General features: G+C 33.6%; 1 protein-coding gene across 1 annotated transcript in view; it reads left to right on the top strand.

Annotated features, from left to right (window-relative positions):
• The first annotated feature begins 18,116 nt into the window (after positions 1-18,116).
• Positions 18,117-24,593, top strand: part of LOC105620139 (zinc finger protein squeeze-like) — a 36,103-nt gene continuing 29,626 nt past the window's right edge. Inside the window, exon 1 of the mRNA XM_012201646.1 lies at positions 18,117-18,261. Coding sequence (XP_012057036.1) covers positions 18,117-18,261 — 145 coding nt within the window. The remainder of the gene's footprint in view (positions 18,262-24,593) is intronic.

Below are 24,593 nucleotides of genomic sequence, written 5' to 3'. Positions count from 1 at the left end.
TCAATAATGAGAAAAATGAATCAATAAATAATTCATATAACAAAAAATCGGTCGAAGTGGAAATTGGAAATTATTTAATAATATTTACATGTAAATATTGAAATATATTTTTAATTTTATCAATTGTGCGTTGATTCAAATTTTGTGGATTTGAAACGCAATTATAAATTGAAAAGGAAATAATATTACAAATTAAATTGATGATATTTTTCACAATAAATTCTTTGTTTTAAAATGCTTATTAGCATCATTATTAAATTAACGCTCAATATAACTTGTGATATTATTTTAGCTTCAATGATTTCGTTTTAAATCCAACAAATCAAATCGGCGCGTTTATAAACCTGTAAAATAAAAAATATATTTGAATATTTACAGATAAATATTATTAAACATCAATAGATCCACTTTGGTCAAATATAGGATTCTTTCTTTTATCAATTTCACTCGTATTTAAATCATATGACACGTACATAGGTATTTATTAGGTCGGAACAAAAACTCGTAGTTTTACTTCATTTGTATATTATGTCTTTAAAAAAATGACAATTATATCATTCGATAAAGCAAAATTTCAGCTTTAGGAACCTGTTTTTCTTAATTGAGGCATGATGATTTTAAGGGACTTATGAGCAATAAAGTAAACAAAATAATTTTTTATTTAAGCCGCGATAACTCAGTAATCTTCGAAATAAAAATCTTCGAAGCATTAAAAAAGAAGATTTTATAAAGAAAACTTTAAGCTTTCACGTTAGAAAGTCGAAAATGTTTGCAAGTTTTTTTTTACACATGACAGGTCTATAAAGTGAGAAGAAAGTTTTCCCATTTTATCCAGTTCATACTTTTCTATACGTAAAAATTACCCAACGCGGAAAAACTCAAAAGACATGATGATTTTTCGAAAGTAGAGATTTTAAGCTTTAAAATTTTTTCTTTAAATTTAAATTTCGTTTATTTTTAATGAAGTTACAGCTGCTTGAATTTTAAAGTTTGTAGCACTGTGAATTTTTTTTCGACCTACTTATGTACAGTTCAAACTGATTAAACTCAAAGTTTAATCGAAGTCGAACAGTTGAATTTTTGTATCAAACTCTTTCGTTGCACGATCAATAGATTCCGCTCTGACTTTCATATGACTTCTAATTGGTGTGTCACGTTGGAGGTCATGTTGTACTGGAGACATCACGTGCGTCCGACCCTAATCGTCCATATTCACTGGACAACACTCGCCTGTGTACGCGGGCTCGCGACTGATTAAAATGCAATTAGTAGCGGCTCTGTGTAAGTCGGCTTCACTTCGTGTTACGGGATGGAGATTTTTCCGCGGCCGTTGCAGTTCGCGCGGCTAATTGCACTTCGCGATTCTCGCTATATGGCGTGACGGGACCTATTATCCGTTTCCCTTATCTGCGATCGTCTAACTCTCTTTATGTATTAGGCCCCCCCTTATCTGCGCGACTTATCGCACGCATCATCATCGTGTAGTAATGAGGATAAGTAATCGCTCTCCACGTAGCCAGCAGGATGTAACATTGTAACGTATTAATAACAGTAATTGCCTGCCCTTAATAATGCCCGTAATTGCATCTCTTATGCTGATGACACCCAGTTGTGTGATCCTATCTTAATCCAGGCGATACTGAAAACTTAGTCTTCAAGCATAACATCATGATATGTTCGCCACTCGTCCTCGTTTATTAATCTAGGCGCGCATTAAACAGAAAGATTGCTTAATTGAAAACAGATTATATTGTAAAAGGGAGATTATGCATTTAAGTGCTGAGATTGTACAAAGGAAATGAATTGCAATTTGTGTATTTGTTAAAAATAAATGAGAGTTGATTAGAATTGCTCTCTAAATATAATTGTAAGTGAGCATTAAAATTGTTACATTTTTATTCAATGTTCATTATAATACTAGCACACAGAAAAGAGACTTTTTCTGAAATATCTAAAAATTTATTGAAAAAAGATTCCATTTTCATTGAGTGAAATTCTGATCGAAAAAAGAAATCAAAATTTTCTAGATCTATTCTTGAATCTATTATAATTCTAGTTGAGATAAGAATTCTGATTGATATGATTTTCGAATTCGTTCATTTTCAAAAAAATTGTTTATAATATAGATACAGATTTGAAAATAATTTTGTTGAACATTAAAATAACTACGTAGAAATCTCAAGCACGATTAACAATGCTGTAAAAAATTTTAATATTCTAGCAATCAGTTAGAGCGTCACATATATACTTATTTCGATTGTCTAACAAAATTATTTTTATCTTTTATCTTTTAGCTAAATTTTTAGATTCTTCGAAACGATACCGTTCTTTTCTTGCATCGAAAGATGCTTATTCGAGTGATCATCGAATGATTTCGTATTTTATCACGTTTTTTTATTTTATCACACTGTTAAAAATAAAATGTTAATTTTAACTTAAAGACGTATAATTTCTAAGCATGCAAAAATATTAAAATTAAACATAAAAATGTTAATTTTAACGAAATATATCTTTCTGAAATGCATTGTAAATTTAGTAAAGATGATTAAGTAAAGATTACTTCCTTATATCATTCTACGACAACAGGCGATGCACATTCGCCGTTTTGAAACGGCGCTCAGGGCCGCTCTCGACGGTGGCGGCGGCGGCGACGGCATACGATGGGCTTTCTGCATATCAACGAGTTATTGGCAAATCACAGCCGAAGGAACGGGAGAGTGGGAGAGGGAAGTGGACCGATTCGATCCAGAGCATTTACCGATCGCTGCTGTTGTTTCGGATAAAAATGTAGCCGGCGGCAGCGAAGCCTCTCGCGTTCCCTTTCTTGCACGATTACCTTTCACGAGGTGTCTGGTCGGAATTTGCAAATATTGAAAAGAAACGTATCGTGAGGAACTGCACCACTGCTCGTCGTTGTATGTCTGCGTTTTACGTAACGCATTAGATATTACGTAAAAATACTGGACGATATTGCATAAGGCATAGCGAGATGTTATAATGTAGTGCATTAAAAGAACTGTGAGTATATCATTCCTAAAACATTTTGGATTATTTATTAAGATATATTTTAATCTTCTGTCTACATATATTTTTACTCCCTTCGTCTCCAATCTGTTCTTTTACAGCTATTTTGGGTTTCAAGAAATGTGAAAAAATTCGGGATTATTTATTAAGATTTTTGTATCCGGTAGATTTTTTAAGATTTTTTTATATCCGGATTCACAAGTCGATTTGAAGTCGATTGATTTTTAGGATCGCTTGACTTGATTATTAGATTTATTATTAGATTTTCTATTGATTTTTGAAAGAAGATCAATAAAAAATGTAATGGACATCAAATCAAACGATCCGAAAAATCAATCCGTATCGATTTGATTTCGACTTATTACCAAGACATTCCCGAATAATTTTTTAATAAAATATTTTAGGAAAGGGAGTCTACTTTATTTCGTAGAAATTTAAGAATGAAATTTTGCTAATGCCAAAAAAGATCTAATCTTGCGGTGAATCTTTAACCTTTTATTTGCTTAGAGGCTCCAAATTACCCTATTAAAGTCTTACAAATTCGCTAAATGTATTATTTATATATATTATTATATTATTATATTTTTCTTTGTTAAAGGATGTATAGATATTTATATATAGGGATAATATTATTCCTCTTTATTTAATTGTAAATCATGAAAGAAAATAAAGAAAATTGAAATATAATGTTGGAGTGTTCGAAACAACAACTTTTACATTAAAATTAATCAATTGGTTTTAGAATCACGCGTGAAAGCGTTTCGATTGAGAATCACTGAGAATGCTCCACTTTCCGTCTCTTTTTAGAGATTTTCAAATAGACGAGGCTTGCACCAACTCGCCGGTGCAATGTATAGCTACACATATGAGTGTAGGGATAAGTGATACAGCTTTTGCATTACGCGATATATAGCGCCTCAATTTAGTTGCGTTGTACTTGAAATTCTTTTTGCCTTCTACATTCTAGATTTCTTCCAATCCTGTCATACTTCTTCAATATAATTCTTCAATATGATAAGATTTATCACGATTGTAAACTGTTTTCCTCAGTTGATGGATTGAAAGCATACTGAGTTAGAAAATAGAAGCTATTTTATTTACATTTTTTTTCCTATTCTCTAAAAGAAAGATATTTTCCTCTATGAATCAAAATTTTGTTATAACAACAAAAATTTGATTGAAAGGAATCAAATAAAAATTTATTGTTAAAATGTATCCCCCAAACAAAAATTGTAATGCGAATTGAATTGTTCAGTTATATAAATAAATATTTTTTCTATTTACAAAGTAGATAAATGTATTCTCTAGAAGTAACTAAATTTTTTGTTATACAATCTTCTAAATAAAATTTTTTATTGCTATTAAATAATGCATCAACAAAACGGTTTCGTTGGAAGCATTAAATTTTTTCCTAGTATTGGTACCGTATACGTCATATAATATACTGGAAATGGATTATATATCTATTAAATTTTTATAGCGGGTTACATAAATTCCATGTGCAATGTAGATTAACGATAATTTTTTGTAATATTATTAATGTTAGATTGAACATTAGATTGAACATTAGATTTAATGTTAGTTGTGTAATAAAAAATAAAAACACTATTTTATACTTCGAGACTACTATATTAAATCTCTACCGTTACGAATTTTCTTATCACATCGTTCTTATATGATTTCATTCATCATGATCGTAAATTGTCTTATGCGAAAGATCTAAACTGATGTGGGATTGACAAATCCTATCTAAAGAGCCGCTCGTTCTACATGGCGCGTTCTACTCAGCTTGGTCGAGCAGTAATAAAACGCGAACGCGAGAGCAGCTGAGTGAACGCCCGTTTCGGCAAAGCGAATTGTAAATTGCATTACCATCAAATCAAGCGATTCTGCTCGTAACCGAGAAAAGGAAGCAACATTGCGATTTGATGACCACTCTTTCGAGAGATATCTTTATAACTTTTCATTATACTGGTAGGACGTCGTGCGCAGTTAAATGCATGAGCTTAATTGCATGTACACTGTAAATAATATCAGCCGCGATTTTCTTCGATCAGTCTTCCTGCTTGGAATAGCTCATCGCTCAAGCGGACGCGGCGGTGTGCAAATTTAGCGCTGTGAAAAAGAAGTCGGTCACGCCGCACCGATTAAATTGCGAGCATAGATTAATTCGCCACTTTGCGGCGCGCAAGCATAAAGTGATGATCGCGATAACGGGGGTAATAAACGGCGAGCAGTATTATATCCGTGCGGGAGCATCGCGCAGCATCGCACATTTGACGCCTGAAACGAGAAATTTAACGAACGGTTCGCGCCATTTACGCCTGAAGAAATGCGCACGACATGATTTATAGTATTTCGTGGTGGATCCCTATATATCGTGCCCTGCTCGCACTCTCCTTAGATACGAGAGTTTTGCTTACAATGAAATATCTGCCAGTAATTGACGCCGCGCGATTTTTCCACCGTGATTATTCTCCCTACCGCGACGCGGTGATTTAATAAATTCTCATACGTGGTAGCGCAGGAGCTTCGAAATTATCATTAATTATGATAATTTTATAGCTTCTCACTTTATAGGAAGTACATTATTCTTTCGCTTATCAAGCAAAATGGGGAAAGTCTTCCTCAGATTTTAAAATGATAGAAAGTTCTCATTATAGGCAAAACAGTAGCCAAATATTCATCCACGATAACTCTATTATTGATAATTTTATTTTTTAAATTTTATACATAAATAAATTCGTGAAGAATTCTTAAAGTTTCTTTTTTTTTTTACAAGCTTTAGTATCTTTAGTTTTTTAATGATAGGAGAATATCAATATAAATTTTTTAATAAAAAATCATTGTTGTTTATTATCAAAAGTAGGTAATATAATACACCAGAAAAAGAAGGTTGCATTAATTGGAATTCTGCAGAATTTTCGTCGAATCTATTATAATTCTGTATTATAATTCTAATTTAGATAACTAGACTTCTCATTGATATGATCAGAATTTTCTTCGTTCATTTTTAATCAGAATTATTTTTCAGTGTATTGTTATCCAAAATGACAGTAGCTAATTATTGCAAAACATATTTAATATTACAACATAGCAGACTATTAGATAAGCTCCTTCGCAGTAATATCTTATCGTAATTATTAATAAACGAGCATAGTTTTAATAGAATCCACCGGAACACAGATCTCGGTGCCGTCTAATCTGCGATAATTAATTAATTTAATGAGATCGCAGTCGCAATAGGCAGGAGGATTCAGCTGTTATGAAACATTTAGACGTTTACGTATATATATATATGTCTCGTGGGAGCTGCGCAATGATGATCGAACGGCACTATATCTAGAGAGACAAGATAGATTATAAGATTTAGAGAATAAAAGCTATATGTGCTTCTTCTCTCCCTTGTTCAGGATTAAGTTTGTTAATGAGGCATAATTTCTCATCTTAATCGAGTTTCAACTTGATCTTAATCCTTGTATACCTTTTCGATATTGCTTGCCTGATTTTTTTCCAATGCTTTTTTATAACTTTTTTATTAATAATGTTGCATACATTTTCTTGCAAATACCGTTATATTTCTTAATATCTGGTATTTCAATTGAAAAAAAGTGTATAATATATTCATTTTTAGAAAGTTATAATCAATCAAATTGTCTGCTATAAACAGTTAAAGTTCGTCATCCCGTATCGAGCATTTAAGGATTCAGTTTGCCCGGTAAAAATCGAGTTTTGTTATGTGGAAAGCTCGTTACTTTTCATTCTCATAGTTTCTACGTAGTTCCCGAACGCACGATCTCTCAGGCTTTCGGCCGGCGAATGTAAATCAGTGCGAATTACGTAACGCGTGCGTGTATACGTGTGTATGTATGTGTGTTAGTATGCACCGCTCTTTCTTGTTCGCCGAATGGAATAAAAGAAACGGAGCTGATTTGTAGATCGTTCGCGTGCGGTGCGTTGTAAAGCGCGCGCAGATTGAAATCAGAGATGCGACCGAGATTACGTGGCATATACATAAGCACTGCGTGTAACGTGGAGGATGTAATGAAAGGGATACTGTTGTGGGGCAATGCCGAGAGCCTGGAAAGAATCACTAGTTTTTCTTTTTTATCTTCTCTCCCTCCCTCCGCCATCGAGTTGGTCGCGGATTTATTCGCGGACTCCTTGCCCCCTCGATTTAAAGCCCCGCTTTATTCGCCATCGCGCTCAAGACAGATCGGTTAATTTACGGTATTGTTTTGCGGCATCTCGCGCGGACGTCTTACGAGATAATTAATGATTGGTGATTATAATTCATGGGAATGAGGAAATGAACAGAGAAACGGTACGCAGCATCAAATGATGTAATAACGCGAGACTTTATCAGAACGAACAAATCTTCTTGTTACATTCTATGAGTTGCTTTCTTTAGAACAAGGAAGAAAAAAAATTTCCATTTAAGTCATAGAAGAAATATCTATCGTTTTTATATTGTATTATATGCATCAAATGTATTGTTTTCCTAAATGATTATATTACTTTAAAGTAATTTATATTGTATTTTTTATTCTATGTGAAAAGCAACAATTTTTTAATACTTCTATTTGTCTAATTAAATTTCTTTTGTGAATAATATTTTCATTATTTTTTTATGCAGCCATAATACTAATTATTTCAGTCACAAATTAAAATCGGAAGTTTATTAGCAGATTATTAAGATTCAAATTTGTTTTAAATTATTCTAAACAATTGTTTATGATATACTTAATGATATAAATGCTTTTAATTGTAATTACATGATCATTCACAAAAGCCTTGAAATTTCTTTTTCTATATAATGACTTTCGATCATAAAATATAAACTCCAATTACTATGCGCGTTTCGTCCCTAAAGCGATAAACTCGTTTAGTTTGTTATACATTTTCTTATACATTTTCAGTATAACTTTGAATGATCAATGAAATTTCTATTAACAAGTTTGTTAAAGCAATCCGTGTAAAACAAAGGGGCGGATTGAAAGGTAGGAGTAAAAGTCCTGCTGAAGGCCATTTCTCAAACCATAAATTTTACATAATTGTTAAATTCTATCGGAGATGCGGAAAAAAAGCGTATCTCGAACGAAAACTTCGACAATTTATTAATAGAATATTACGTAACTCACTTCGTGAATTACACGACGTGAATGGCGCCAAGTATCGTGCCTTATGAAACACACGCGCGAACGCAATTGTAATTTAGGGGTTCGCAGAAAGCGATACCCTGCGCGACGCCGTTGACTGGTACATTTTCTCAAAGGCAATGCGAAACGATCGTAATTTGCATTATGAAAGCCAGCGCAATCGCGAAAGTGGTTGCGCGCCAATGCCGTCGATTTCGCAATTGAGCTGGCCCGTGACAAATTAACACAACATAACATCATTCGTTTGACCGCCGTCATTTCTTTCCGCCCATGCAAGATAATAAAATGAAAAAAAGAAATAGATAAACGTCCCAGTGATCGGATATGTAGGTATACCTGTGTTGGGATATTTACACAAAACGATTTGTTCATATTTTTATATCATTATTAATCTCAAATGCTTTTTTATATAATATTGTAATTGAATTGTAATCTTTAAATACAGTTAAATTATAATAATATTGCATTTGAGATTTAATAATAAATTTTACAGCCGATCATATAATTTCTTTTTGAAAGAGAAAGAGGAAGAATGAGGGAAAAATTTTCATTACGATCGTAGACAAGAAACACCTGTGAATATCTCGCAAGCGGTAACACAAAGTTGCGCGATTGCTGTTTATGGCCTGGCCGAATAATAATTATTGGCCGCCGATCGCTTGAATCTCACTGTTGTGCGCGCGCGCAAATTATTGACGGCATTAATCAGATAAGCACGAGCCCCTCTTCACGCGAAACAGTCGCCGCAATTTCCGCGGGCGGAGGCACGTATCACGAGCGTGTTTCACAGCGCGCAATTATTATGAATAACGTGCCGTAAAGTCACCGCCAGAGTCCGGGTACTTACAATTATCGTAAAGTGTTTAGGTGTTAAAAGCCACTGAAAACCGACAGGCATACGGTACCCCGCTGATTTTTATTAGCTTCGGTGTCGTAAAGTTGCTCAAATTAAGGAGACGTATTCTTTTATATTTTTTTACATTTGCTTTTCATATTTTTTCTTACTATTTATAATAAAGTTTAAGAAAATTACTTATTCGAAGAAGAGTTTTCAAATTTATAATAATAATGAAGACCTACACTCGCTTCCAAAGAAATTATATAGATCCTTTTAGATAAACCAACTAATTTGATTCTAGAAACATCTGAACAAAGTAATTGTGATTTGTTAATGCGATATTCTCGCGTCATTTTTTAACAGGAATCGCAGGTGGACTTCATTCTTATAATATCGCGTGTCGAAGCAGCAATTTACACAAGACTTGAACACCTTTTTTATGTCTAACGAAGAAGAACATCGTTCTCGGAAAGCGTCGTTTTCTTCGAATCCCAGTCGTACTGCCAAGTGCAACTGTGTCGCGTGTGGCTCTAATTTGTCGTGATTGCTATTAGTTCGGATATGTTTTTGAGAACGTGATATTCCCGGAAACCGTCTGGCTCTCTCGCATTCGGTCGCAGTTTTGATGACTGGTAGCGCGCTATTGACTGCACGCTCCACCTGCCTCGTGAAACCGGTGCACATACGTCAGGGAATAAAAGCGATGTCTATACTCCGTCAAGACCTATGCTCTTCAGGCACCGTCAATCTCCAGCTCGTTATCGATGTCTGTTCGACCGTGAATTATGCCGATCGCGAGCACGCGACCTCGCCTACAAGATGAGATGGCCTCAAGACATCCCTTCCTCGATTACTCGCGATTAAATCCATTAACTTCTCAACGCGTCGTGAACGCGGATTCATGAGGCTCCTCGTTAAAGTGTCGTGACATCCGTGATGGAAGATTGAGCGAGCATCCGTGAACCGTAACGCGGTAGACTCTAAACGCGAGCAAATTATACCAATTAAGACTTCCAGTTAATTAGGGGTCTTCCGTCCAAAGTTGGCAGTCATAGCGAATATTCGTGAAGCATCGTGGAAACATCTTCCATTTTCGCCAACGAAAGAAATCGATGAATTATGATCAAAAGAGATGATTAAAATTAAATATTAATTATATATTTTTCTGTATGATTTTCTTGGAATCAAATAGACAACGTTTTATAAACATTCTCTTCGCGTTACGATAATATTAGTACAAAGAAAATTACTGTACGGAAAGAACAGTTTTATTGCAGTATCTGCTATATAGCTAAAAATTTAGCTATGTATAAGATATAGATCAGAAAATATTATTAAAAAAAGAGAGGGTTGGTTAATGACGTGGAAGAATGGTCAGTAACGAGCAAATAATGAAGTATTATTGACCGTTATCCTCTCTTTTTTTATTGTATTGCTTATTCATGATAAATTACATCTTAATTTATCTGAAAATAATTTTGTTCGGACCATCAAAATAATTATATAAGACATTCAAACTTTTTACAGCTTTATTTTCAACACTTAAGTGTTCTACATAATTATTTTAATGATCCAACAAAGCTATTTTTCAGATCTGTATCTAACAAAAATTTTTACATACTTCAGCAAAGTTCTTTTTGTATATTATGAATATTCAAAAGAATTGATTGAAATTGACTATATTATACATATATATTTTTCCACACTATTTTCTTGAAATCAGTTATAATTTTAAATAATTTTTTACAAAGCTCCTATTCGCGTTACGAACATTATAATAATACAAAGAAACTTATCTACACTGAAAAAAATCTCCAGTCAAAAATTAATGAACAAGATTCTGGTCATATCAATTAGAATTCTGATTATCTCAATTAGAATTATAATAGATTTGACAGAAAATTCTGATTTGTTCATTTTCAACCAGAATTCCAATGCAACCAGACTCTTCCCAATGTAGTTGAAACAAGTCTTCAAAGTAAGTCAACGGACGGAAAGTTTCCGCTACGGAGACAAAAGGAAAAGCGCGAGAAGTTTATTAATGCAACCGTCGCGAATATCTTTCCCGTTCGTGCATCTGCAAATCATCTCCGCGTTTAGAAATGCGTCAGATATTCTCGAAAGAGGATCATCCCGCTTCGGCGATCCGCTTAACATACGGCATTATCATCGGCCGTCGCGCCGAGAAGGATTTACTGGCAGCGCACTGGCGAGGAAGCGCTCCGGGCACCGCATGCGGCCGTCAGTAACGGCGCTTTGTGATATTTATGAATAGTTGTTTAACTTGCACTCTCTCCAGCAATGTTTGTACCGCGTCGCGACGTGTACGTAGGCACGCACAGCGATCCACTCCCGTCCTACTTGAATAAAACGAGAGGCACGGGGCTGGTCGCGTCCATGCCGTACCGTGTATGTACCAGCGTGGTGAGCGGAAGATGCTCGGCGATGCACCTGTACGCGTAAATCCAACATCGTACTCCCACGCTAACGTTGAGCGAGGATGATGTCGTACTAACTGTACAGCTGTCACGTGAGACGGGGACTAGGAGAGAGCGCAACGGTAGAATGATTATCGAAGCATGGCCGGTTTCATCCCGCTTGTCGCTCTCTTCATTAGTCTCGAAGTATTTCGAATCGTACACTGTTTAATTCGTAATGTCAAATTATAACCAACTTAAGTTATTTTTAATCATTATTTATAGATCGTCACTCCTCGTTTTCAATACGTCGTTAATTTAATAGTCCTTGGTTTAAAAACTTAAGAAATGTATTAAATTTGATTCAAATTTAGTTCATTTTTTTACAGTAAGTGCATACGTTAATACATTCTAGTATATGAGTGCACACATTAATAATTACTAAGTGCGTACGTTTCTTGAATTAAATAACATTTTCTTATTTTTAACTTTTATATATCAAAACATAGATCAATCTATTTTTCTGTATTGAATTGTTTAATTTCAACTTCTATATATTTTAAATGTAAATCTATTCATTTCTACGGTTGAATTGAATTTTGTTTCAAAAAGTGAACAACAACTTAATTAAAATATATAGAAGTTGAAAATATTATTTAACTCAAAGAATTGAGTTGCTTATTCAACATTTAACAATGTATAACTTGAAAATACTTGGATAATTTGGAGTAATGGGAAATGAATTTGGATTTGAAATTAATTCGAGATACTGTATAAATAATTACTTTAAACAGCCTAAACATAATCTAACTATGTTTAGAGGATTAAATATAAAATATATGCCGCAAAACTTAATCATTTTGTTGACGATATATATTGTCATACTACAAGAACTTTTTCAAAACGTTCGTATTGAAAAAGATCCGAATACGATTAGAAAGTTATATTGAGAATGAATATTTTTCATTTGATATTAATTCAAAGAATTGCATGCAAAAAAATCGCCTCGAGCAATTTGAAATTCGTCCAAAATAAGTTACTTGCGCATTCATCTTTAAGTATTTTGTTTGTCTGCAATTATCGTGCATAACGTTGTGTCAAACGGAATTTCAAAGGAGTGACCTGAAGGTGAATTACTAGATTCTATGGTGTACATACTTTACGAGAATTAGAAGCACAAATCTGACGCCTACTCGCGCGTACGTCACGTTTTTAATGAACGGATAGGCGCACTCATGCCGCGCTCACATGGACCTCCGCTCGCGCTCGTTGTACATACCTTTTCTCGTATCGTTCGCACACTAATCTTCGAGATAATGTATTCCGCGACTGGAAGATACAGAGGGCTTACCACACAGCTGCTCGCTCGCGCCGCAACAACGATCCGCAGGTTGCGGACGAAGGTCGGGTCGGATTATCGGTTAGCGTGATTTGTTGAAGCATCATGTGTAATGAGATCTCTTATTCGTAAATAGGATCTACAAGACTGATGAATATGTTTTCGTAAATCAAACGGAACCATGTAGTTCTTTTAGTGCCAGCATCAAGGAAAGAAATAATGCTGAACACTGAGATAAATGTCTGAAAATGGATAAAAGATTATGATTATGAAGATTAATCAGAATTTCAATTATTTCAACTAGAATTTAGTATATTTAACCAGAAAATTCTAATTTGTTTATTTTCAACCAAAATTTCAAAATTAATCCAATCAAATTTTTCTCAGTGAAGATATTCTTTCTCCAATTTATATATCGGACTTTAAACAGCTTCTTAGTTTTGCACGTATCATTCTCATAATTTTATTTGCTCGCTCGATGTTTAATTGCGACGATATGTCGGTCAGACTTTTATTCAAAACTAAATTTCCACAAGTACGTTCAAAGAAAGGCGTATCGCGGTGATTCTTATTAAGAAAGTCCTGTCAGAGTGCGTTTGAACGTGGTCGACAGTATTGCCGGTACTCCACGTCAATCCTCGTCGAACATTAATTAATTATCCCTCACCCATATCGCACGCCTCGTTAGCTTGCGACGTGACAGAATATCATGGATACACCGTTGTGCAATCTCACTTCTCCTCTAAAGCCATAAATGACAACAGGCGGACGGAAAAGCATCACGAGATGTATGTTGACATTGTGTTTAATATCACCGTTGCGATTATGAACAGAAAGGTCGAGGCACTTCGGATCGGTCACGAGCACATTAAGATAGGCCGCATGAGATGAATTGCGAAAGTTTTCGATTCCCCTTTGTTCTTAACTTGACTATTACTATTGACGACTGATAATAAGCAAGATTGACTGTGCACACTATCGCAAAACGTTCTATAGAAATTGATGAGTGATTCGATATCGATGATTCTAATTATGTACGGAAAGGATGGTTTTATTGAAGTATTTAATAATTTAACTAGACAGATCTGAAAATAATATTGTTGGGTTATTAAAATAATTATGTAGGACGTTTAAAACTGGGTTGCTAAAATATATCAAAACTTTTTGCTGCAATACTCATCATGCTTGAGATTTCTACGTAATTATTTTGATAGTCCAATAAAATTATTTTCAGATCTGTATTTATACTCTTAACCCAATCTTTATTATGTGATTTAACAAACCTTGTGTTTTAGTGCATAAATTTTATGAATATGATATTGGAAGATTGAAATTAATTTGCAAATATTAAGTATTTTAATTATATACTCTAACATTCTTCCTTCTTTAGTTGAATTTCACTGACCAGTGCCAAATATGCTATTGGATAATTAATGACTATCCACTGATTCAAATTTAGAGAGTACCTAAATTTTTCTAGATATTTCAGCAAAATATTATTTTTTTCTCTACTAAATTCAAAATCAACTGACAAAGAAATATAAGCAAATAACATAGCCAATTCTACTTATTCGAATTTATCATATTCAGTTAACAATTTTCTAATAAATAAATTAGTAAACTTCCAAAAAAAAATTGTAGATATATCTATTTGTAAATAATTTTCTTGTATATGTAAAAGTATTCAGAATAAAGTTTATTTCTAGGAAATTTATATGCCTTAGATTTCGGAATAACGTTACCGAATGCTAACTGTGACATCGATCGATATTTCAAAACGTCTGTCTAATGAAACGCGGAATAAGATAGAGTGTGATTGCGCTATGTGTGGCTATTTCTATTTTTGGACATTATGACCGCGGTAAAATTCATTGCAGAATTTATTTCCCAGTCGAATTGCTATTTACGTACATCGATAACACTCGTTTTCTGCTACACGACTGCAGCGAATTACGTTGATTTTGTTACATCAACCGCAGTCTAATTTTTCTCGTAAAAGATTGGCTTGATAATATCATTGAATGAAAGAGAAACATTATGATCCGGATTTAAATCTTTAGCAAAATGTACATTTTAGCTATATATAAGTGTGTATTTTGAATATATCTTTAACAATTGTCACAAAGTTATTTCAGTTCTATATTTTCTTTATTTTATCGCTTTATCTCTTAGAATTCTCTAATTGATTCTCTAAGAGGTATTTTGGTATTTATAACTATAATTGTATGATAAAATAATTAATGGTTAGGAGTTACATTTTTATTACTGCTGTTAATATAATATTATAATTGTACTTATAGTATTTATATCAAAGAATATCCAAAATGACTATTATTTATAATATCATTTTCGGTTCTAATATATTTTTTATAACTACAATTGTTTTACTAAACAATTATAGTCATACAAATACCAAACACCTTTTTCTCTTTATACTATACATATATTCGTTAATTTATTTACAATCATTCATACGATGATATTTTTAACAAAATCTTTTTTACTATTTTGTGCAATCATTAATCCTTAACTATCAGCATATCAATCATAAGTGGTATCGATTTAGTCTTTTTGTCTTTCATTTCTTTATTGTTATTCGATATTATTTATAAGCATTCATTTAGTTTGAAGTTAAGACGTCGTCTCTTGATTGATAGTATGACGAGTATCTTCGCACTCCTCGTGCGTGGCATATGGAAATATAATAGATTAATAGAAGAAAGCGGTATTAACGTCGCAAGTCAAGGGTTAATATCATTACAGCGTATTCTTTGTGAAAAGTCATTACCTCTGACAGAAGAGTATTCCAAGTAGACCGGGAAATACATCGTTCCTCTAACGATGTGCGCGTCTTCGGAGCCTAACGAGCGTTTACCTTGTCCCGGCTCAGCCTCCTTCCGTGCTCCGAACTTTCACATCGCCCGCCGTGCCGTACGTATTACAGGTGTAAGGGGTCGGGTGCCATTAGAGTTTTACGCGGTTAATGTGCAAAACCGCCATATCGGGTCTCGACGGCAGGCGCACGGCGCGGCGCAAATACGCGCGCGTTGCGGAGTCAGGTCGCGCGCGCATGTAACCTTCGTGATGAATTATACGCCTCGATAAGGTCGTGCACGTTAATTTATTATTCGTGTAATCGCGACCCGCCGTCCCTTTTCCTGGGTCGCGCGGCAGTTTCTCGCAACTCGCGTCATGTATATGCATCGTCTAAAAGAGAGAGAAAGAAAAAAAGTGGAAGAAAGTCCCGCGGAATGGTTGCGGACGCGGGCGTAGGGTGATGGGAAGAGCCGACCGCGCGCGCGGAAAAATTGCAAATTTATTGACCGCACGCCGTACCGAGGAGAAATCCATATGCCGTGCGCGTGCTCTTCTCTGCGCACCTTCCTCCATGTTTTCTTCTTCTTCCTCTTCTTCTCGGTTCAGCACACAGGTGAAACACGCCTGCGCTAGTTCTCGCGAAGATTAAACACCTGCGACAACGCCGCGCAGTCTGAAGACTTCATAATTTTTCTGGCGGTAGATTAAACGGCTGTTTCTCATTTTCGTTGCGCAATTGAAAGCCAGATGAGCTAAATGAGACGTTTGCGAAAGAGACGCGCTACAGGCATGGATAATAATAAGAATAGACTGCACATTCCTATGAAGTTGTCGGTTTAGAAAGAGTGAGGTAGCTTGAATCATAATCTCTCTCTCTCTCTCTCTCTCTCTCTTTCTCTCTCGCTCGCTCGCTCGCTTTCTCTCGAGTATCGAATTTAAGATGTTATAGAGTTGAAAAGAGACGCTGATGAAGAATTCAAGAATGATATTCTTTCTAACGGAGTACAGGTGCTAAGATCAGAGACTGCGCAGTCTATACCTATTACGTTTATGGATACAGTTAGATAAAATTAGAAGATATCGCATATGCTTGAAAATTGAAAGAAGGCTTCGTTATTATACTAAACATGTGGGTAAATTTATCCAGATGAGATCGCTAGACGATTATTCAGACATTTGACATTTTGACTTTAGTGAATGACATAATGATGTAATTGTAAAATTAAACTTAAGATATCCGCAAATCCTATTTTTTTTCTTGTACAAAAAAGAATATTCGAAAGGTTAATCAGCGTTGAAATCAGTTCATTACTGTGGATGATATTTATAATAACCAATGATACTTTGTATGTAGATTTCCGTGACATAAGAATTGAATCTTCAGCATACGTTATTCCAATACGTTGTTGTCTGTGCAACCTTTCGCATGAATGATACACCATCTGGATATCGACGATAAAGCGAGCGCGATCATGATTTGAATATATGTGCAATGAGAGATTTCTTTAGCTAAAGATTAACTGTCTCGAAGGAATACTTACTTAAAAAAACGCTTGTGCAATCGTTACACCTTGAAGTGTACAAATTGCTTTCAAATAATCGAACAATTTTCAGATGTCTTAAGTGATTTGATAACGATTTCTTTTTTCTGATTGACGGAAAGAACAATTTTGCTAAAGTATCTGAAAATGATTTTCATCGAATCAAAATAAGTATGTAGAATGTTTAAACATTGATGACAATATTACAAAAGTTTTAATCTTCTAGCAGTTTAAGCATCCTTTATAATTATTTTGGTGATCCAAACATAATTATTTTCAGATCTGTATCTATATTTAACTAAATCTTAGATACTTCAGCAAAATCATTCTTTGTGATATGGTCAAAAAGAGAAAAGAGAATTTGATAGACTAAGAATAAATGATAAACATATTTTGCATGATTTTCTTTCTTCAGATTTTTAATTGTAAAGCTTATTCAATATATTTTATACACCACACACACACACACACACACACACACACACACACACACACATATATATATATATATATTTAATATGCCTATATACTTTAAAAAAATTATGGAAAAGCTATATTTCAAAATTATAGTCCTTGAAAAAACTAAATTCCATTATAATTTTGTAGAAGGGATAATTCTGAAATATAGATGTAATAATCCTTCTTATTATTACATTAATTGATTACATTTTCAAGCTAAAGTCCCGCGAAAAATTCTCTCAGATCAACATTCTTTCATTTCCCTTGTAACCAGCTGTCACCTGTCCCACTTCCTAGTCTGACGGGTGACGGCAGGCAAGAGGTTATCGCGATGCAGTGAACTACGACCGAGACAGACAGAGCCAGCTGAGCTATGAATAAACCGCGCCTAATAGTCATCGATACGCGTAATCGAGCCTCGGAATTGACCTGTGGGTTCCCGCAATCACCAGAGCCACAGAACAGGGATAGTCAACGTGCGCGGAAGAAGGAGCGAATCAAGGGACTTTGCTGTCGTTCAGCATGTCTCACCTGAAGACGGTGAAGGTGCGGCATGCAAGGGAACAGCATGCGCTGCAACCTATTGCTAGGATGCGCTTGGACGGCTTGGTACATGGCCGACCTGCGCCACCTCGACTCGTCTATCACCTGCCGATAGATTTATCAAGTATCGGCACCTCCATAATTTATACGTCTTCCCCTTGGCTCAAGTGAACATTACGACAAGTCTACGACGTATGTCCGTAATCGCTAACGTCGGCAGTATTCGCAACGGAGCATTGAGTTTCGTTTTAATGCGGATTTAAAGGCTTTCCAATCGCTTTTAGTCCTGGAAATTCGACAAATCTCAAAGTTTCTTTGTTTTATTCGGATTAAGATAAGAATTGAGAATCAATTATATTTCTTTTTTATTGTTAATTTAATCTTTCGTTGGCAATGTGAAATTTTCATCTTTCATTCTTTTATTCACAACCGGGAATTTTCCTGCAACTTTAGTGCAAATTTTTATATTGTTCCAAACTATAAAAATCTGAAAAAAATTTTACATATCTGTGGAAGCACAATTCAACACAACAAATTTTTATTAATAGAAGTTAGATTATATCTTACTTGTTTTTTTCTTACGAATTTAAATTTATCTATTCTCATTCAAAATTCACATTATAGTTTCAGAACATCGACTGTGTCTTTAAAGTTTAACATTGCCGGCAGACTGCAATAAATAAATTCTCTCTCTTAATTGATTAATTACAGAACAACATACAAGCAGGGAAAGTGAAAATAGTTTATCTTAGGTTTTATTTGATTTTATATATTAGAAAGTATATATTTCTACATTCACATTATAGTAAGAAGTGTGTATGAATTTTTTCAATAATTTGAATTTTATCAATGCGAGATTGTATCACTGCAGTGCTATTTGAGATTCATGCTAGGTAGCCAAACTAGCTTCAAGCTGAATTATTAGTGAATTTCGATCGAGTTCAACACAGTTAGCCTGCACGGAAACATTTGTTACATTGAAAATTGAAGTACCTGTCTGCCAAACATTCTGCGATCTCTGTATGTTATTTCGAGAACTTCATAAGTGTACACATAAAGGACAGCTGAAATATCTAAAAATTTAGCTACACTGAAAAAAGAATCTACTTATAGCTGTTAAATGTTAAGTGAAATAATTTCATTCAAATGTTTAGTCAAGCATGAAGGGCAATGCTACAAAAAGTTTTGACATTCCAGCAATCAGTTTGAGGATCCTAAATAATTATTTTGATAATCCAAAAACAAAGTTATTTTTAGATCTATATCTATAGCTAAATTTTTTAGATACTTTAATAAAAGTATTCCCTCCTTTATATACGATATTCGCAACGAGTATTGAGTTTCTTAATGCGAATTTAAAGACTTTCCAATCGCTTTTAGTGCTGGAAATTCGACAAAACTCAAAGTTTCTTTCTTTGTTCTATCCGGATTAAAATAAGAATTGAGGATCAACTTTTGAGGATATTTCTTTTTTACTGTAATTTGATCTTTTGTTGGCAATGTGAAATTTTCATCTTTTGTTCACAACGGAATTTTCCGGACGGAACTTTAGTGCAAATTTTTATATTGTTCCAGACTATAAAAATCTGAAAAAAATATTTATAGTCGATATTCATAGTCGATTCTTATTCTTAATTTGTTTTAAGTACGGTCTTAAGATGTCATAAGTCAATCAAAGGGCTCTGTATTAATATCTTAAAGCATTACTTAAGATAGTCTCAAAATAAGAATGGACTATGAGATACCTCTCTAACAACATAAAATTAGCTAATTAACTAATAACTGAATTAATTCGTGACAGTTTCGGGAAAAAGAAAATGACTGATAAATATAATGCTTATTTCATTAAACATACATAACAATCGTCAAACGAATTTCACTTTCAATCCTGAGCCTGATCACAAGGTAGAGAATCTGCCGGGTATATTTGCTTCAAGTGAGATGTTACCATAATTTTCGATCTGCGCCATCACTTGCATAATTCATTTTCAGCCCGGAAGGTATCAGAGCGGTGGGCTCGTCCTCGTAAAGCACGAGTTTCAATTGCGAGCGATCCGGTTCCCGAAATTCGCCTTAATTACAGGATTTGCTGCTACAGATTATAGAGGATTATTAAAAGTACAGAGAATCATGTTTTCCAATTTTTACTTTCTTTCTATATTGTGCAACTGTTTTTATCTCGTTATATTATATATCTGTCTATAGTCTGCCATATTTGAGATAATACTTTTATATAAGTAAATAGTAATCTCAGATTTATTATATGTATAACAATATAAACTTTATATTAGAAATTTTATATGTAAAGGATATTTCTCATTCGAAATTCTAAATATGTAATAATTTGACAATCAAAAGAAATGTTTAAATAAACATCTGATAATAGTCAATTCATAAACTGTAAAGTGCTAAGTAACTGTTCTACTAATAACGATAATGACCTGCGGATTTATAATGAACATAAATTATACCATCTGAAGTTCATGAAGTTCGATGTTCGGGATTTTGACCTTTCGTGACCATCCGTTTTGATATCATTATTCGTGACTGGTTCTGGCGAGTCAAGACTGTGACCACGTGGCCGGTAACATTTTATGTCGGCAATGCATTCCGACGCGGCGATTTTCTCGAGCTCGATTAATCATGGGCGTCGCGACGGCCCAAGCCATATTTGTTAATGCCCATAATGTACTTTGATTGCCATTCACCTAATCTTTCTGTCTCTCTAGTTCATGCATCAACTGTGCGATCCTCTCGTATTAGACAGTACCGCATGCCAGATAATAAGATATCCATCCATCTTAACAAATTCCCAATTAACCGGTATTTGTCTTGTCTCGTTTCTTCGATCTTATGAGTCTTATGAATCGAACCGGCTCATCCATCTGCTGCATCATTGCTTTGCGCGATTAGAGGCTTCTCTCGCTCATTTCTACGAACGTTTTATGCGCGACTGGCGTGGGTGGAACAATTCGAACGTTGCCTGCAAGAGACTTATCTTCAAAACGGTTAACTCCCGCGCTTTCACCTAGACCATATATTTCTTGGTCGTTCATTCAGTTGTCCTTTATTGTTCTGACGCATGAATAAGAGCGTTGTCTCGTGAGTTTTTTCTTAGCGTGGCTCTAATTACACGAATCTTTCCGTATATGGAAACAACGATTTTATTGAAGTATCTAAAAATTTAGCTAGATATAGATCTGAAAATAATTTTGTTTGATTATAATAATTATGTAAAAAACTTAAGCATGATGAGCAATGTTGCAAAAGTTTTGCTATTCAAACAACCATCTTGGGCATTCCCTATGTATTTTGTCCAATATTTTTAAATCTTTAATTAAATTTTTAAACTTCAGCAAAATTGTTTCTTAATTCCGTGTTCCACATCATGTTTAATATATGCAATAGTGAGAGAAAAATATTTGGTATTTGTGATTATAATTGCATGATGAAATAATTATGGTTAGGTGCTTTATTTTTATGATTATTACTACTACAACGATCATTTTTTATGTGTAGTTCTCTCATACATGAAAAATTGTACTAAAATAAACATTTTTATTTAATAAGTATAATCGAAATCAAAGTGAATAAAATTATTTTCTTAAAAATTTACTTACTATTTGTGTGATAATAATAACTAAAAAAATGTTAAGAAAAACTAAAGATATCAAGCAGTGTGTATTTATTATTAGCATATAATTATTGACTATATATGCATGATTAAAACAACTATATAATTATCCCAAAAATGACTGTAAATTATAGTTAAATTATAGTAATTGCAATCATTTTACTCTCTCAATGTCAGTGTAAGCACGCATCTGTCTGACTTTGTAAATGTGATCCATCGTATATAAAGATACATGCGATAAAAATATGTGAGTTATGTAAACATAAAAATATTTATTGAAAACAAGGTTTCTATTTTTAAAGGTGCAAGATATATATGAAAAAGTTTAATATTTATCATTCTTCGTAAATAAACAGTAAAGCTATACAAAGTTGTATTCGCGCGATAATAATATATCGCGTGTGTCATGATTTTTATTAACGTTACACGATACTTTTACATTCAGCAAGAACCGCGTACAAATAAAAGGTATTACATTAACGACTACAAAAACTCATTCGCATGCATATGCACGCGCATTAATTTTGATAGCATAATATTTATGGCACATATAAAAAAAAGGAACGATACTCATGATAACGAAGTTACAATTTATTGCGAGGCAATAGTGGGCGCTGTCGTAAAAGTTTGCATTAATGCAACGCGCATATAAATCGATATATCTTCTGCATATCTTAATTTAGATGTCATCATACGTTTGTGTTTTATGAGCGGTCGATTCTCACTGCTCTTTCGATATCTTCTGAATTATTAAAGAGATGCCGGCGCGACTTGATCGATGTCGATAGACTCATCAATTCCAAATTAAAAATACCGATAATGATGAAATCTTTAATTCAACTTCCTTATCGTTCAAGCTCACTCAAATGCGTACATTTGTTCTTTTTTAACATATTCTACCGCTCTATCTTTTGCCAGATCGAACATCTACTGCCAAATACAATTACCATTCTGCTTATCATTCTTTACATATTTTATGTGTACATGTGTATAAAAGCACTTCAACCTAAATTCCTTTTTTATAGGTTTTTATTCTTATTTTTATCAATATTGTATTATTTTTCGTATACATTATTAAATCTGTAGTGTCAAATTTAATCTAATTTGAGTCGCAACTGCTCCTACTCAATATATCGTTATTTTATAATAAAGCAACAGAGTTAAGCAGTTCACATTGGGTTAAATTTAACATTATATAGTTAATTTAATTGTTCTAATATAACAATATAAAATAACGATATATTGAATAAGAGCAGTGGCGATTTAAATTAGATTAAATTTGACACTAATAGTGTAATTTGCGTAGTAGCATTGGAGGTTTCGCACATAAGATTTACAGAATTTTTAATCAAACATTATTGTGAGTTGATATAAAATAAGTGCAAATATAAGTAATATTAAATGTAATTTTTTATATTTTTTTCATTCTTAGCATAAAATTGATAATTCTCACTTACTCCTTAACATGTTTTTAATTGTATACTTTAATTGTATACAAGATTTTTACGATTCTGTAAAACAATTCGAAGATAGCCGAGCGTAAATCAGTAATTCGCTATCCAGTATTCCCTTAATAAATAATGTACTTCTCGTACTCTCGCATGTACATCATGTACATTTTTCCCTGTATTAATTGAAATCGATAATGGTGATTAGTAAGATCGGAATAATTTTTTTATAAAGAATCTTATTTGACTTTTTAGATTCTAATAAAACATTATTGTGACTGAACAATGAATTGCAATATGTCGTCTATCTCTTACGCGTAATGTACCTATACTTCAACGAAAATATAAGAAGCGAGAAACGGCTATTTCGCGATTTCGAGCAAGAAATTGATGTATATAACTGCATTTCGAGTTTACTTTTATCACTATTGCAATTACGTCTTTGTCAATTAGCGTAATACACGAGACTGCATTTAATTATAATAAAGACACGTCAATATATGGCTTAACAAAGAAATAATCGTTCATGCCACGTTTGCGTCACGCAAGTCGCGTGACACAGTCTTGAAGCCATAAATACGACGAAAAATGAACTTTAATTTTTTCCAGAATGATTTCTATCATGCAAACTAAGTGCATTTTGTGGCGCGTGAAATCATATTAACAATAAGAGAAAGATCTTTGGATATTTACGACTGCACTTGCATATTATAGTAAAATAATTATGGCTAGGGCTCCATTTTTATAATTATTACTCTATAATATTAATAATAACAATTATATTTATAGGTCTAACAAAAAATATAAAATTGACATCGAAAATAGATTATTATAATTATAGTTAAATTATGATAGTTGCAATTTTTTAAAATTCTTTTTTGTAGAAGTATTACATTGTACACATTTTAACACAATTATTCTTGTTTATACAATTTTTTAATTTAATATACCGACATTTTTATTAATTTATTTTTTACAATGTATAGAGAAAACGATTTTGCTAAAGTATCTAAAAATTTAGTTAGTTACAGAAAATAATGTATATTTCTACACATGTCGCAGCCATAATCGGTCATCTTAAATAATAAGTCTTAAATAATAATACGTCAATATATGTATATATCTTTTATTCTGTTTTTATCATAATTAAATAATCTAAATAAAATGTTCACTTCGACTACACCCACCGGTATCTCCGATTGTCTCAGCCCACGCGAATTTCTTCCTTTTTTCCTACAAAACACAGATATCGGCGTGAAAGTTCAGCGATCCCATCCGTGGGTTCCTTTCCGAGCTGCGAACATTCTGTGGATAGACTTACGGCACTTCGCGTGGAATAACGTTTAGGCGTTATCGCGCGCGTTATCTTCGCAC

The sequence above is a fragment of the Atta cephalotes genome (assembly GCF_000143395.1).
Source record: "Atta cephalotes unplaced genomic scaffold scaffold00024, whole genome shotgun sequence".
NCBI lineage: Eukaryota > Metazoa > Arthropoda > Insecta > Hymenoptera > Formicidae > Atta > Atta cephalotes.
The sequence above is the reverse complement of the archived record's forward strand: the minus strand, read 5'-3'. Positions and strand labels throughout refer to the sequence as shown.